This window comes from Cnephaeus nilssonii (genome assembly GCF_951640355.1).
Source record: "Cnephaeus nilssonii genome assembly, chromosome: 5".
Lineage (NCBI taxonomy): Eukaryota > Metazoa > Chordata > Mammalia > Chiroptera > Vespertilionidae > Cnephaeus > Cnephaeus nilssonii.
Genome location: NC_137076.1, coordinates 105,998,169 through 106,013,224, shown reverse-complemented (window position 1 = coordinate 106,013,224; position 15,056 = coordinate 105,998,169). Strand labels below are relative to the sequence as shown.

The window sequence follows — 15,056 nt, the reverse complement described above, 5'->3', positions numbered from 1 at the left end:
AGACATTCAGTGGTGATGCTGGGCAGGCAGAGGAGTGTACCTCCCAAGTCTCTGCTGGCCTAACATGTTTCCCATTAAAAAAAAGTCCTCTTTCTGTGTTTGCACTGTGTTTTGGAAGTGTTTCGGTTTCATTTTCCAAGCATTTCCAGTATTCTAATGAGCCCATCAGTTGTTATTGTGTTTTGAGGGCAGAGAGAGAAATGGAAAAAAAAAATTATTTTAGAAAGATTTCAAACGGGTGAGAGAATAGCACCATACATCTCCATGTACCCAACACCTAGCTTCAATACTTATCACTCCCTGCACAGAAAGGTGGATTGTCTGGCCCTGGCCGGTGTGGCTCAGTTGGCTGGCGTCATCCCTTGCACCAAGAGGTCTCTGGTTCGATTCCTGGTCACAGCACATGCCTGGGTTTTGGGCTCAGTCCCCATTAGGGGGAGTGCAGAAGGCAGCTGATCAATGATTCTCTTTCATCATTGATGTTTCTATCGCTCCCTCTCTCTTCCTCTCTCTCTAAAATCAATAAAAACATATCTTTTAAAAAAGCAAATACACAATTGAGATCTCAGAGGTAACCAGTTCCTACCACGCTGCTTCTCTCGACCATTGGCGAAGGCTGAGGCGTCCAGGACGTTGGGGTGGAGATAGGGGTCTTTATTTCTTCTATCATGTTGATGATTTCCTCTGGCACTTTGGTGGCATCACCGCAGGTTTTCTGCCACCTGGGCAGTTTGGAATTCAGTAATTCTGCCGACTGTAAATCCAAAGGAAACAAAACCGCAGACAAATGTGTATTGTCGGAAGAGCTGACAAAAATTACATCAAACGATTATCACTGACAACACATTGCCGGCTTATCACCAGAAGTACGGAAGCTCAGAGTGAAATTCAGGGAGTAGTTTGAGTTTCTGTGAGTATCTGCTGTCTTATTTGCTGAGAAGGATGTAGGCTTCTGTTCTAAAAGAATTTATCCTCTCCCTCCATGTGAATAATTAAGACTACAATATAGGATTGTAAATGATTAAGAACAAGTTCAAAAACGAAAAGGGAAGGATTGAGCAATCCGTATTAATCACCAAGAAATGCCAACCACTGCTTTCTCCTCCCAATCCTATGGAAAACACCTCCAAGACAGGCGGGGGATCCAGTGGACTCAGCTTAGGGAAACTGGATTTACATGTCGGAGGAGTCAGATCTGTGCACGGACGGAGGGGCTACAGGCAAAGTGCGGTGGGCCCTGCAGTCGGCGCCAGCGCTGAGGGGCGCTCTGGCCTCGGGCTGGCAGACCATGGGGCTGGACTGTGGAGCAGAGTCGCGGGTGGACAGAGAGAAGTCCCACAGCCCCAGAGGCTCCCACAACCTGGCTCTGCTTCTTGCAGCTGGAGGTCCCTGAAGGCCTTTTCAGAACCCTCTTTTCCAGGGCAGCAATCTGCTTGGAAAGGGAAGCAGGCCCTGCCTTGAAGCTGTTTTCAAGCAGACACGCTGCTTTTACCGAGTCTCTGCTCATCAGGGGTGGGCTGGGGATGTTGGTGGGAATCCTAAGAGGGCAAAGCCTGTCCCCCAAACCACCTCTGTGCTGACTGTAACCCCAACACACCAACTGCGTGGCCTGCTTCAGCCAGGAGCCACTGACAGGACTGGGGCGCCTTAGCTGGGGTATGAGACGGCACAGAGGGATGTTCAGAAAGTTGAAGAGATGCTTATAGAAAGCAGCAGATTTGGTCTGTGTCCCTCTAAAAAGCCTAACTGGGCCCGGCTGGAGTGGCACAGTGGTTGAGCTTTGACCTGTGAAGTAGGAGGTCACAGTTCGATTCCCAGTCAGGGCATATGCTTGGGTTGCGGGCTTGATCCCCAGTGGGGGTTGTGTAGGAGGCAACCGATCAATGATTCTCTCTCATTGTTGATGTTTCTCTCTCTCTCTCCCTTCCTCTCTGAAATCATTAAAAAAAAAATATATATATATATATATATTTTTTTCAAATATATTTTATTGATTTTTTACAGAGAGGAAGAGAGAGGGATAGAGAGCCAGAAACATCGATGAGAGAGAAACAACGATCAGCTGCCTCTTGCACACCCCCTACTGGGGATGTGCCCGCAACCAAGGTACATGCCTTGACCGGAATCGAACCCGGGACCCTTGAGTCCGCAGGCCGACGCTCTATCCACTGAGCCAAACCGGTTTCGGCAAAAATATATTTTAAAAAATAACAAAAAGCCTAACTGGGACCCAAAGTTAAGTGTAAGAAAGACTGCTAACAACTAGAGCTCTCACGACACTGAGTGCCCCAGCGTCCACAGGACATCGCCAAAGAAGAGCTTCACAGTTGCTTCTGTCCTCCCAGCCCACGACCCTGCCCCAGTAGGACACCCTCCCATGTGGAACTAGTAGATGCACTGGTGACACAAGTGATCACCTAAGGTAGCAGTTCATTCTTGTAACAAGTTTAGATCTTTACTATTTACTTATTTATTTATGTATTTTTCAAATATATTTTATTTATTTCAGAGAGGATGGAGAGAGAGAAAAAAAAACATCAGTGATGAGAGAGAATCATTAATCAGCTGCCTCCTGCACGCCCCACCCTGGAAATCGAGCCCACAACCCAGGTATGTGCCCTGACCAGACTGGGAATCAAATCCTGACCTCCTGGTTCATAGGTCAACGCTCAACCACTGAGCCATGCCGGCCGGGCAGATCTTTGCTATTTAGATTTGGTGGCTGAATATTCCTTAAAGACTTTATAGAATATGTAACATGATATATGCATACACACAAGGCCAAGTTTGGTTTTGTTTTTCACCTGAAAAAAAGGGGAAGTTGCCTTATAACCATTCTCTTAGTGCCTCGTATCATGCAGCACTCTCCAAATTACTTTATTATGAATAATAATGAATAACTGATGTCAATCAATGCTACTTTTGGATGCTTACATAAACCCAACACAATTCATCATTTAAAAAGGAGGAAAGGCCATTGAGTGCATGTTTTGTCATGATTTCTGGGGCTATAAGCTCACAGCTACTGTGAAGGAGGGCAGGAAAGCAGACGAGATCGCCAACACCTTGAAGAGGAATGAAAAGGAGCTCTGACCCAGGGCCCTACAGCAATGGGTCTGCGGCCTGGGTACAATTTCCAGGGACACACACACATGGACCCTCGAGGTGAGCATCTCAAACCATGTGCGGAGTAGGCCTGGGCCTCACTCTGTGGCTCTGATGAAGGCTCTGAGGCCGAAGATGCAGCCCTGGGAGTTGGACAAGAGCTGACTCACAGGCGAGAAAAGGAAAAACGTGCTATTTCTCAATTACTGAACATTACTTCATCAATGGTTTTAAATATGGACCAATTACTACACTAATGAAAACTATTATAGATGTCTAAAAGTTAAATATTCAAGTTGGCCAAAAACTATTTGTTTGAAATCTTCTCATTGGCAAATAGGTCCGCTGCTGGGTGCGGGCCTTGTGTGGAACTGCCTTTAAAAGCATCTCCAGGGCATTTAAAGACGACATAAAACGGACACACGGGCCGTGGCGGCCGCCGCACCTGCAGGTGGTAGTGCTGCGTGAGGCTGGCGAAGCTGCAGTGCTTGTCCACCAGGAAGCAGAAGCGCCTCTTCTCCTCCAGGAGCGCCTCCCTGCAGCCCTCCGCGATGAACCTCTGGATCTCGCTCTGGCGAGAGGTGACGGTTTCTATGTACTAGGAAAGCAAGGACAGTTACGCAGTGTGACGGGAGGAATCGAGCAGCTGCTCAGCCCAGCATTTATCTTCTGCCATCTTTACACTCGGTTTATTTGGATAATGGAGTAACTACTAAACACAGATAAACATTACACAAAATAACAGAGTTGTAACCTGGCCCAAGCAGATAGCATCATTCTTATCAAGATCCCTGACTCCTCTGCAGAAGCTGCCAAAGGCCTTACATTCCAGGGGGCCGTTGGCACAAAGTATCGCTTTGTACTCCAGGGAGAAGCGCCTGTTCCATTGGAAAATCATGGGCTTTAGAATCAGAAAGTCTGAGTTCAAACCACAGTTCCAAGTGTCAACCATATGATTTGACTTAAGCTCCCTCCCCATCTGTGAAATGGGGATAACAATGCTTACCCTCCCCCAGTGGGCAGGAAATGCCCATGTTTTTAGGAGGCCACTGACTAAGCATGCTTCACCCTGGAAAAGTCTGCAGCAGCTCACAATGCTATGTCAGATGCTCACTTCTAACTTCAACAGCAGCTCAGCCGTAAGCGGATGAAGGGCTAACTGCGGTAAACACACTTCACGCAAACTATAAATTATCACCAACAAAACAAAGTCATGCTGAAGAGTTTACCTCAATTTCTTTGTGTTCGTATTTGAGTGCATTTCGTCCTCCTTGACTTTTCCTTCTGATCTTCTTCAATTCAGCTTGAGATTTCTCCAAAGAATCTAATTTATTCCTGTGTTCTGTTTGGTATCTTTTGAGAGTGGCCTGCAAGTTAAACGTTGCACTTATTTCACAGCAGCAGCTCCCTACAAACCTGAAGGCAGCTATTTTGCCAGCATTTTCACTGGGCATGGCCGGCCTGCCTCTCACTTCACACCACCCTCCCCGGGCCATGGTCCTATACACTCTCACTTCACACCACCCTCCCTGGGCCATGCTCCTATACACTCTCACTTCACACCACCCTCCCCTGGCCATGCTCCTATACACCCTCACTTCACACCACCATCCCCGGGCCATGGTCCTGCACACCCCCACTTCACAACACCCTCCCTTCAACTTTAAGGTTTGATGCTTTATTTGTCCTAAAGTTCTGTTTATATGAGAGGCTCCTGACCAGAGGGCAGCTCTCAGAGGACAATGTCTTTTCTTTCTCTTGTTCCTTCTTTCCTCCAAGGTGTTTGGACACTGGGTGGTCAGTAATTTGGTGAGAATAAGTCAACAATATTAGATCCCAGGTTCCTGTTTTATGACTTACTAGAGGCCCGGTGCATGAAAATTCATGCACTGGAGTGGTGGTGGGGGAGGTCCCTCAGCCCGGCCTGCCCCCTCTCACAGTCTGGGAGCCCTCAGGAGCGGGAGGCGACCTGGCGATCAGTGGAAGGCAACGCCCCATCACACCTCTGCTGCTGCCACTGCCGGCAGTGCAAGCCTCGGCTGGCCCTGGGCGGCTGGGGGGACTGAGGGGCCTGGGGGACTCTGGAGGCAGGTGCGCTGAGCGGCCGGGCCCGCCTGGGGGCGGACCCAGCCTTGCCGCGCGCCTGCCGCCCCAGCGGGGCTGGAGGGACTGGGCACTGCCCTCTTGTGGCTGTGGGCGCTGCCATCTTTGAGGGCATGACAGTCAGCATCTTCCCTCCTTATTGGCTGTGGGCGCCGCCATCTTTGCAACGGCGTGAGGGTCAATTAGCATATTGCCTCTTTATTAGATAGGATTATTAGATAGGATGATTTCAAGAAAGAAACTGAAGAAGAACTATCAGCTCCGGTTATTTGGGAGCCATGCAACAGTTTTTTCTTGGAGCCTGACAGACCTGGGTTAGAATTCTGGGTTCCTCCCTCCTTTCCCGTGCGACTTCAGCAATTACTTAATTTCTCTCAGGTCCACTTCTGCCCTCTAATCTGTACAGTGAGGATAATATGAGTTTGTTCCCACATTTCGGAGTTTCTGTAGGGACGCAAAGTGCGTGGCATCACACCCGCCTCCGCAGTCCCAGCTGGTCCTGCGCCTTCCTCTGAGCACCGCTTACTGCCGCACGGGTCTTGGTGAGAAGAAAGGGGACTCTGGGTGGCAGTCGGGGGAAATAGAAAGAGCCCTGTGTGCCGGGCAGGACCAGGCAGGAGGAAACTGCTGGAACTGACAATACCAGGTGACAGCAGGAGGTCCATGCAGGAGCGGTCTCTGACATCAGACCGGGCGCCCAGACGGTGCTCTCCCTCACCTCCCATCCCATGGAGCCAGCTGTGAGAGCCACAGCTGCTGGAACACATGCAGCTGTCACCAACACGTGTGTGGGCTGGGGGCAAGGCTTTCAGAAGCAACAGGGTTCCTCGCAGCGTTTTTTCTATGCTTTTCAATAGGGTCCTGAGAGTGAGCAGAAACGAGCCCCTTCAGTCCCAAGGGACCTGTCCAGCCGTGCATCGTGCACACCCTCAACACAAGCTCCATCCATATCTGCTGCTGAGTCAGGCTCAGAGCCAGGTGAGTGCAGCCTCCTGGACAGCCAGGCCCCGTGCCCATGCCTGCCTCCACCACGGAGGCAGAGCAACGCCGAGTACTCACGGTCATGTATTTTATGTCAAGTTCTGTCTTCTTCTCCAGCTCATGTATAATCTCTTTGTGGAATGTTTTGAACTGTTAACAAAAGGAAATAAAAATATTCATACCAGATTTGAGATGTTAAGCAAAATAAAATTTAAAAAGAAATACATGTTGTAAAAATAGAAAAAGAGTTCACATACATTTTCTCTAAAACTCTCATCAAGTTTCTGGTGGGTACTTGAAATCTCTATGAGAACGTGGCCTGAGAACAAAACCAGACAAGTTAGGGGGAAGCCATTGTGTGGTGTTGTAAAGAGGGGAAGGGAAGTAAAATAGTGCCTCACAGTCCATCGCTGCCCCCAGAACCCTCGGGCGTCAGTCCCAGACACTTAGCTGACCGCGCCCCACAATGGGGTGGGCGCCAGGGAACACAGCTGGTCACAAACTCACTCTACAATACCCTTCCTCAAAAGAATGCCAACTCGCCCTAGCTGGTTTGGCTTAGTGGATAGAGCATCAGCCTGCAGACTAAAGGGTCCCAGGTTCGATTCCGGTCAAGGGCACATGCCTGGGTTGTGGGCTTGATCCCCAGTATGGGATTGTGCAGGAGGCAGCCGATCAATGATTCTCTCTCATCATTGATGTTTCTATCTCTCTCTCCCTCTCCCTTCCTCTCTGAAATCAATAAAAATATATTTAAAAAAAATAAATTAATTAATTAAAAAAAAAAAAGAATGCCAACTTTGTCTTAAAACTCACCTTGTTGGAGTTTTGGGGTCTATATTTGTTCATCCCCTGTGCTGAATTTATCTGGTTTAATTGTTAAATTCTCTTACAAAAGAGCCTCTTGGTCATTATAGGAACTAACTATAGGAACAAAGGCCTTATTTTTATCTAATCCCTAGCGCAGTCTGAGTTTCTGTCAGTCAGAAAAGATAAAAGCTTTTTTTTTGTTTCTCACATTAGTTCTCGTATCATTCTGGAAGATATTAATGCTGGGGAGACCCACGGCCGGGACGGTGCTCTGCCTCGCTCTCCTGGGACGCTGTCAATTCTAAGGACCGTCGCGCGTGACAGAGAGCATGTTCCAGGACAAGGGGCCCTTACTCCAAAGAGCAGCAGGACAGCCCTGCTCGCACAGCACAGCTCCCGCCGGCCACGGCCGCGTGCACTCTCTGCTCCTGACTCTGATGACGGTGAACGAGAGCCTCTCTCTGCCAACTTATCTACAGGAACCAGTCTGATAGCTAAGAGCTGGGAAAACCAAAAACCACACAGGACAACCACCAGACTAGACCAAGCGATTAAATGTGCTGGCAGGTCACCCACAGTTCTGTGGGCAGATAAAGGGATCCTTTGGGGGAGATGACAGGCTATGGGTGAGGGAGTATGTGGGGAAAGAGAAAAGGACACCGACTGGACCAGGACGTCGGCCACACCTCCACACAAGGACTCCACCAGGCCCTGCTCGCAAAACGTTTTAACACAGCGACTTTCAAAGGGCTAGCCCAGCCTTTCCTTCATCTTCAGACCAGAAATTCAACCCCTTCCTGAACACGTCCACTGGATGTCCTGTTAGGCACCTCACATTCGACATGTCTAAAAGTGAACTCACCCCGTTCTCTAACCCCGGGTCTTGGCTGCCAGCCAGCCAGGCAGAGTGTGTGATACCCAGTGACAAAGATGCATTCCCTTGTGCATGGGATGCCATCACTTGGGCCACTTCTAGGGTGAAACCATGCCCCTTACTCGTCCTGCTTCTTCGGGTAACAAGTGTGCCAGCCCTTCCCTGCCCAGGAGAGAAGGCACGTGGGAATAGCACGTGGAGTCTACATTCGTTCTCTATGTTCCACCAGAGGAGGAAGAGGAGTCCCCCAGTCCAACCTGCCAGGTGGCCCTCCAAGGGTCCCCCCCCTCCCTCAAGCTCCTATCATTTCTCTGGCCTCCCAGCTTGTTCTCTTCGATCTTCTTCCTCACAGGTGCCAGGGGACTTTCCAAATGCAAAGGTCACAGGTCCTCCCCATGGCGTCCCAGATGAACCAACTCCTCAGCAGGAAGCCCACCTGCCCAGCACTGACAATGACAGTGGTCCGACCATGGGGCAGAGGGTCTCGTGTAAGACAGGACCTGATGAGGTTACAGGTGCAGAACCTGTGGTCCCTAAGGAGCCTCTAACAGAACAGCCTGCTGGAGAGTGAGGCCAGACTCATCCCCAGCGCCCACGGGTCCACCCCGCCAAGTAATCAAAGTGCCCGCTCTACACCCCTCATTCACCCCCTAATTACGTTCTCCTGAGGCTCAACACGGAACAGAGTTCTTCACAAAGGAAGCCCTCACGTGACCAAGAATATAATTACATCCATGTCACTTTATATCATTTGGTCATTTCAGATGGTGAAACAACCCACGTAACTTTCACATGTTAAACACATAAGTAACTGCTGGCGGGAGATAAAAAAAACAACAACAGCAAAAGCTCACTCCATTACTTGACAATCAAACACTCTACTCTTGGCAAATCAGATCTACTTTAAAAAAAAAGTCTAAAAACAACTTTGCTTAAATCAGTCAGAGCGATTTAAGCTAGAATCCAGGCATTCGCATTTGTTCGTCCTGTCAGGAACTTTATTTCTACAACCTCATTTCTACAATGTAGATCTCTGAGAAGCGAGCTGCCAAAACCGAAGTCTGTGCCAGTGTGGGCACTGCTGCACTGCGCTCTGGCGGAGGCCCCGCTCCCCGCACCCACCTCGGCATTCTCGGCCTCCTGCCCACAGTTCCTCCCAGCAGGCAGCGGGGGTGGGGAAGGCTCAAAAGGTTTAGTGAAAAGCCCATTCACGCTGCGGGCAGGAACCGAACACCTGCCCCTGCCCTTGTTATTCCTGTCCCTTGCAGCTCCTGGAATTTCAATGCCAGCCTCACAGCAGCAGCCACCGAGTCCTCGGTCATAAAAAGGATCAGAAAACATCTTTATTGTGACCATGCAAGCTGCCAACAGTGTATCTTGAAACAGAACATGAAAACGGCCTTTATGTTTCATCTACAGAAGTTTATTCTTAGGTACCACGTGTTGCTTTATGTCTGAAACGTGGTATCACACACATTTGTTTACTCTTAGCCCTGTAACCTACTTTTTCATAAATTACATTTAAGAAAAATATTTTTTGAAAAGAGAGGGTGGAGTTGAGAAAGCACAGCCCAGATTCTAATGGAACAGAACTAAACACACACACCCAAACAGGAATTAACGTGTTGATCCCAGAAATCACAGCACAGCGTGTAACAAATCAACCATTTACTTTTTCCCCTTTTAGGTTTTGAGTCAACATTTTGGGAAGAAACTCATAGTAAGTACAGTCATGTGACTAAGTCTGAATATATTATGTTCTTAAATGGCAATTATTAAAGGAATTTAAGTTATATAGCTCTTTTAAAATCATGAACTTGACATAATTAAAAGTCAATGTCTACCACTCATTTTTCCCTAAAATTCATATAATAGCAAATTTTAGGAACTATGAACAAATATGTCCAACATTTTGGGGACAATCTTGTCTAAAGTTATATATTTAGACAACAGGCAGTATGAGCTTAAAATAAAGTTACATAAAAATTTAAAAAAGCATTGGTATAGGCCCTGGCCGGGTACTCAGTTGGTTAGAGCATCGTCCCAATGCACCAAGGTTGCAGGTTCGATCCCCAGTCAGGGCACATATAAGAATCAACCAATGAATGCATAAATAAGTGAAACAACAAATCGAAGTCTCTCATGTAATAATAATAATAATAAAAAGAGTATTGGTATAAACACATAGTTTTCATCTGAAATACAGATTAGTCATTGGACTATTAATATATCTTCAACTAGATAATTCTTCATCAAGTCACAGTAGAAATTTAGAGGAACGGAATGGGGACGCTAATGGACCCGAGTAGCACAGAACACGTGAATATATAGCTATACATGTTATTTTCCATTTACATTTGATCACGGGTAATCAGAGCACATTTATTATTTCAAGAAAGCACAGAGCAATGACCGACTCACACACTACGGCTCCATGTTACTTCAAGTGGAATCAGACAATGAAATGACAGGGTAGCAGCCAGCCTGGCCTGAAGTTACACTGCATGGATTAACGCAGACTGACCAAAAATGTTAGTGGAGAAAGGATATACTTTTCCTGACTATTTTCCAAATCTCAAATGTGACGATGAGAAAATACAACGGAAGTAAAAGTAAACTACACAAGTAAGTAGATCAAGGATTAGTCACCCACCCAGGCTGAGAGGCAGATTATGTCATGAACCTGTGACCTCACTTGAAAGGCTTTGCCAGCACCTAAGAATAGCTCCCAGGGGCTATTTAAACCAGAGGCGCTCTCCTCTGGTCCGGCCCAGTGAACAGTGTGCATGGAGGGAGAATGCCAAGAATAGGGGAGCATCACTGAACGTTCCTCCAGAAGTCGGGCATCTGACTTACCCAACACAGTTCTCACTGACGCCTTGCACAGAGACTATACTTATTCTGCCATTGATCACCGTGTATCCATCTTAGGAAGACAAATGGGACACACAGGAGCCACACAATAGGGTTACGTGTCCCAAAGTTCCCTCACTGTCTGAGGTGAAAGTACAGTGCCACTAACATCTGACTTTGACAAGAAAGGACACATGCTAATAAGCTCCAGGGTACACCTGAAAGAACCAAGTGCCTAATTACCAAGCCAGTTTCTTCCTGCCCTTAAAAAAGATGAGAAGAAATGAACAGGACAGAGAGTAGAAGGCAAAAAATGTAAGTAAATAGACAATACAGACCGATTAAAAGACAATGATTATTAGGATTAAAAAAAGCAACAACACCCAACTCTATCCTGCTTAGACGAGGCCTTAAATATAGGGACCCAGAAAGGCTGAAAGAGAAAGAATAAGATAGTATGGCAGGCAAGTCACAGATTGGGGGAAAATAGAGTATACAACTAATAAAGGGCTTGAATCCAAAATATATAAAGAACCCTTAAACTCAACAATAAGGAAGGAGGCAACTCAGTTAAAAAAGAGCAAAAGATCTGAACAGATATCTCACCAAAACAAGATATACAGATGGCAAATAAACATTTGAAAAGATACTTCAACCCTAGCCGGTTTGGCTCAGTGGATAGAGCGTCGGCCTGCGGACTCAAGGGTCCCGGGTTCGATTCCGGTCAAGGGCATGTACCTTAGTTGCGGGCACATCCCCAGTAGGGGGTGTGCTGGAGGCAGCTGATCGATGTTTCTCTCTCATCGGTGTTTCTGGCTCTCTCCCTCTCCCTTCCTCTCTGTAAAAAGTCAATAAAATATATATATATTTTTTTAAAAAAGATACTTCGCATCAAACGCCGATGGAAACTGGAAATGAAAACAACAATGAAATGCCCCCACTCACCTACCAGAAGGGCTAAAATCCAGAAAACAGGCAACACCAAATGCTGGTGAGGACGTGGAGTAATAGAACTGACGTTCGTTGCTAGCAGGAATGCAAAACAGGGCAGCCACTTGGCAAAGCAGACGGGCAGGTTCTTAGGAAGGTAAATAGTCTTACCATGATCTAAGTCACCTGAAATCTTACGTCCACAGAAAAACCTGTATATGAATGTTTATAGCATCTTTATTCATATTGCCAAAAACTGAAAGCAACCAAGATGAATGGATAACCAAACCGTGGTACATCCGTACAATTGAATATTATTCAGGAGTGAAAAAGAAACTATTACGTCACAAAAAGACATGGAGGAAACTGAAGTGCGCATTGCTTAGTGAAAGAAGCCAGTCTGAAAAGGCTACATATTATATAATTCAAACTAAATGACATTATTCTGGAAAAGGCAAAACTAGAGACAGTAAAAAGATCAGTAGTTGCCAAGGGTGGGGGGAGGTGAGGAGTAGATATTGTAATGGTAGATATGTCATTAAACATTTGTCAAAATTCACAGAACACAGCCCTGGCTGGGTGGCTCAGCTGGCTGAGCGTCGTCCCATGTACCAAAAGCTGTGGGCTTGATCCCTGGAGGGGAACATGCAGGAGGCAGCCGATCCATGTTTTGCTCTCACATCGATGTTTCTCTCTCTCTCAAAATCAATAAACTATTCTTTAAAAAACAAAAAAAAATTAAAATTAAAAAACCCCAACAACTCATAGAACACAAAGAGTAAACCCTAATGTAAACTATGATTTTAGTTGCTGATGTATCAAGATTGGTTCTTATTTGTAACAAATGTAACACAGCAATGTAAGACGTTACAAACAGGGGAAACTGAGTGGGGAGAGAGCAGAGTGTGTGGAAACTCTGGGTAAGATCTGTTCAATTTTCTATAAATCTATGACTGCCCTAAAAAAAAAAGTCTATTAATTAACAACAATAACAAAAGAAACATCGCAGCAGCCATCTGCAACTAGAGTGAGTAGGAACCAGCACCCGCGTGGGGACAGCACACGGGTGTCTGAACGCTTCTGGAAGCTGCAATGGATAAGAACTCCATCTGACTCTTAGCGATCGTGTGCCCGTCTGGCCTACAACAGGCCTTAAAAGTCCAGTCAATAAGCAAGTGTATTGAACAAATGAATGAAAGGGTCATTGCAGTGAAAAGGGACGTAAAGAACAGTGACAGAGAGCAGGACAAGAGACTCCAGCAAAAGCCTGACCCATCCGAAGGTGGCGTCTGTCGTACTGGATTTTATTTCATAATAAATATCGTACTTTTACTATCTCTATAATAAATACGATATTGGTTGTGGAAATTCCTATGGGAAAATTATTTTTGTCGAAGCTGAATGCCTGGCCGTCACTTGCCATCCTTTCCTCCTCCACTGAAACGACCACTTTCAGATGAAGAGAGAGGCTTTGGTGAGGCAGCCCCTGGAGTGTGGGCGCCCGGCAGCCCGCAGAGCGAGCCCCTCAGGCAGGACTGGCACCCACACGGAGCTGTTTCCAACTCAGAGTTTTCAGGAGCAAATTCCTGGCAGCTTTCAGTTAACCAAGGTTTACTAACACAGAGGTCCGGTCTCAGAGGATCCTGAACCACAAACAAGATTTTTTTTTTTAAACAAGGGACATTTTTGTTTACAAAATTTTCATTTTGCCAAACAAGAAGCTACAATACCGGACTATGTGGGCTCAGTGCTGGACACTTGGCAACCCAAGGTGAGAGGATTAAGTGTCCTAACACGGGCAAGGCGCCAAGAGCAAGGCACACACAGACTCAGTGTTAGATTCCTTCCAGCTTCCCGGTTTCTGGTGGACAGTGGGCCGGAAGGGAGGGATGGTGCAGAGAGGATAAAGTCGGTACGGACCACTTATTGAGGAAGTTTGGCAATGAGAGAAAAGTGACATAAGGCAGCTAGAGATGGCAACACGAAACACTCTTCCTTTTTCTTTTTTAAGAAAGGGATGACTTAAGGTTTGAGGGAAGAATGCATGGAAACCAATACACCCTGTATGACAGACACGTGAATTAATTCCTAATTTGCATGTAAGAAATGCTTTACAAATAAACTGTCCTGGCTATTTTAAACTCGAGTCTTCAGCGAGGCAGAGAGGTAAAGCAAGCAGAGGGTATCAGCGACCTAGTGCTCAGTGCGCAGGGCGATGCGGAGTAGAGGTGTTCTCCGAAAATGCTAACTAAATAGCTAAACGTCATGGCAGGGTGCAGGCGGTAACTCTGCCTGCAGACTGATTAATCCACTCGGAGAGCAAATGGGATGTTTCTTACCGTTTCATTTTCATTTTGATTAGCGATTAAACTAAGCTACCCTGCTTGCTGCGCACTAGGAACATCAAGTTAAACAAAGAGCAGGATTTGGATGAAAAGCCTCTGCTTCCCAAGCCGGATTTTAATGTGCTGCTCTTATTTAGCTAAAGGGCAACGGCCGTTTATTCAAGGTTCTCAATTATATATCACACAGAGGTAACTGATCAATTTCACATCCATATACAGATCACAGGTGATTGTTTTATTTACACCCAAATGTAAAATACAGCATTAAAAGATTAAACGTTTTCTACAAGCTATTATATCTGGTGAGGTAAGTTTAACATTAATTATTCATCTTCCTTTTTCATTGATTAGTAGATTAAGGCTAAAATGCAACCATTTTGATTACTAGTGAAAATGAAAGCAGGAGTATTATCAATAATAAATGACGCTCACAACTAGTTACTCCTTATGGTATCACTAATTAACTGTAGGCATTTCCATTCAAGCTTAAAAAATGCCGAAATCTTTAAAAGTTTTTAAAAAATGTTAAAACAGGACCCTGGCCCTGCCTGGTTTTGCTCTGTGGTTAAAGCGTCGGCCTTCAGACCAAAGGGTCTTGGGTTCACTTTCCAGTCAAGGGCACACACCTGGGTTGCAGTTGATCCCCAGCCCCCAGTAGGGGTGTGTGTGGGAGGCAACCAAACGATGTCTCTCTCACACTGATTTTTTTTCTCTCTCTCCTCCACCTCCTCCCTCCCTTCCACTCTAAAAATCAATGGAAAGCAAACCGGACCCTGAATCACAAAGATGTGGGCGATGCCGAGGTAAAAAAGGTGCTAAGGGACAGTTTTCAGTTCAGTATTACTGAGTAAAACCATCTTACACATTTTAAGTGAAGAATTTCTCAATAAGTTTAGAAACAAAATAAAACAGGCTACAGACCCCAACTTTCAGTCAGAAAGCTATTTTTCTATGACCTATACCCACACACCCCTCGGGGATTTTGGGTGGTCCTACTATGGCTGGATTTAAGGGAGATTCCACAAAACTTAGTATCCGTTTTATTACCTCTTCCT

The 15,056-nt window shown here is 46.2% G+C and overlaps 1 protein-coding gene across 1 annotated transcript in view; it reads right to left on the bottom strand.

Moving 5' to 3' along the window:
* BAIAP2L1 (BAR/IMD domain containing adaptor protein 2 like 1) overlaps positions 1 to 15,056 on the bottom strand; it is a 75,278-nt gene that overhangs the window by 17,988 nt on the left and 42,234 nt on the right. The window contains exons 4-8 of the mRNA XM_079770779.1: positions 6,447 to 6,508; positions 6,268 to 6,339; positions 4,335 to 4,472; positions 3,551 to 3,703; positions 587 to 754 (exon numbers count right to left, since the gene is read on the bottom strand). Of these exons, the coding sequence (XP_079626905.1) occupies positions 587 to 754; positions 3,551 to 3,703; positions 4,335 to 4,472; positions 6,268 to 6,339; positions 6,447 to 6,508 (593 nt within the window). The remainder of the gene's footprint in view (positions 1 to 586; positions 755 to 3,550; positions 3,704 to 4,334; positions 4,473 to 6,267; positions 6,340 to 6,446; positions 6,509 to 15,056) is intronic.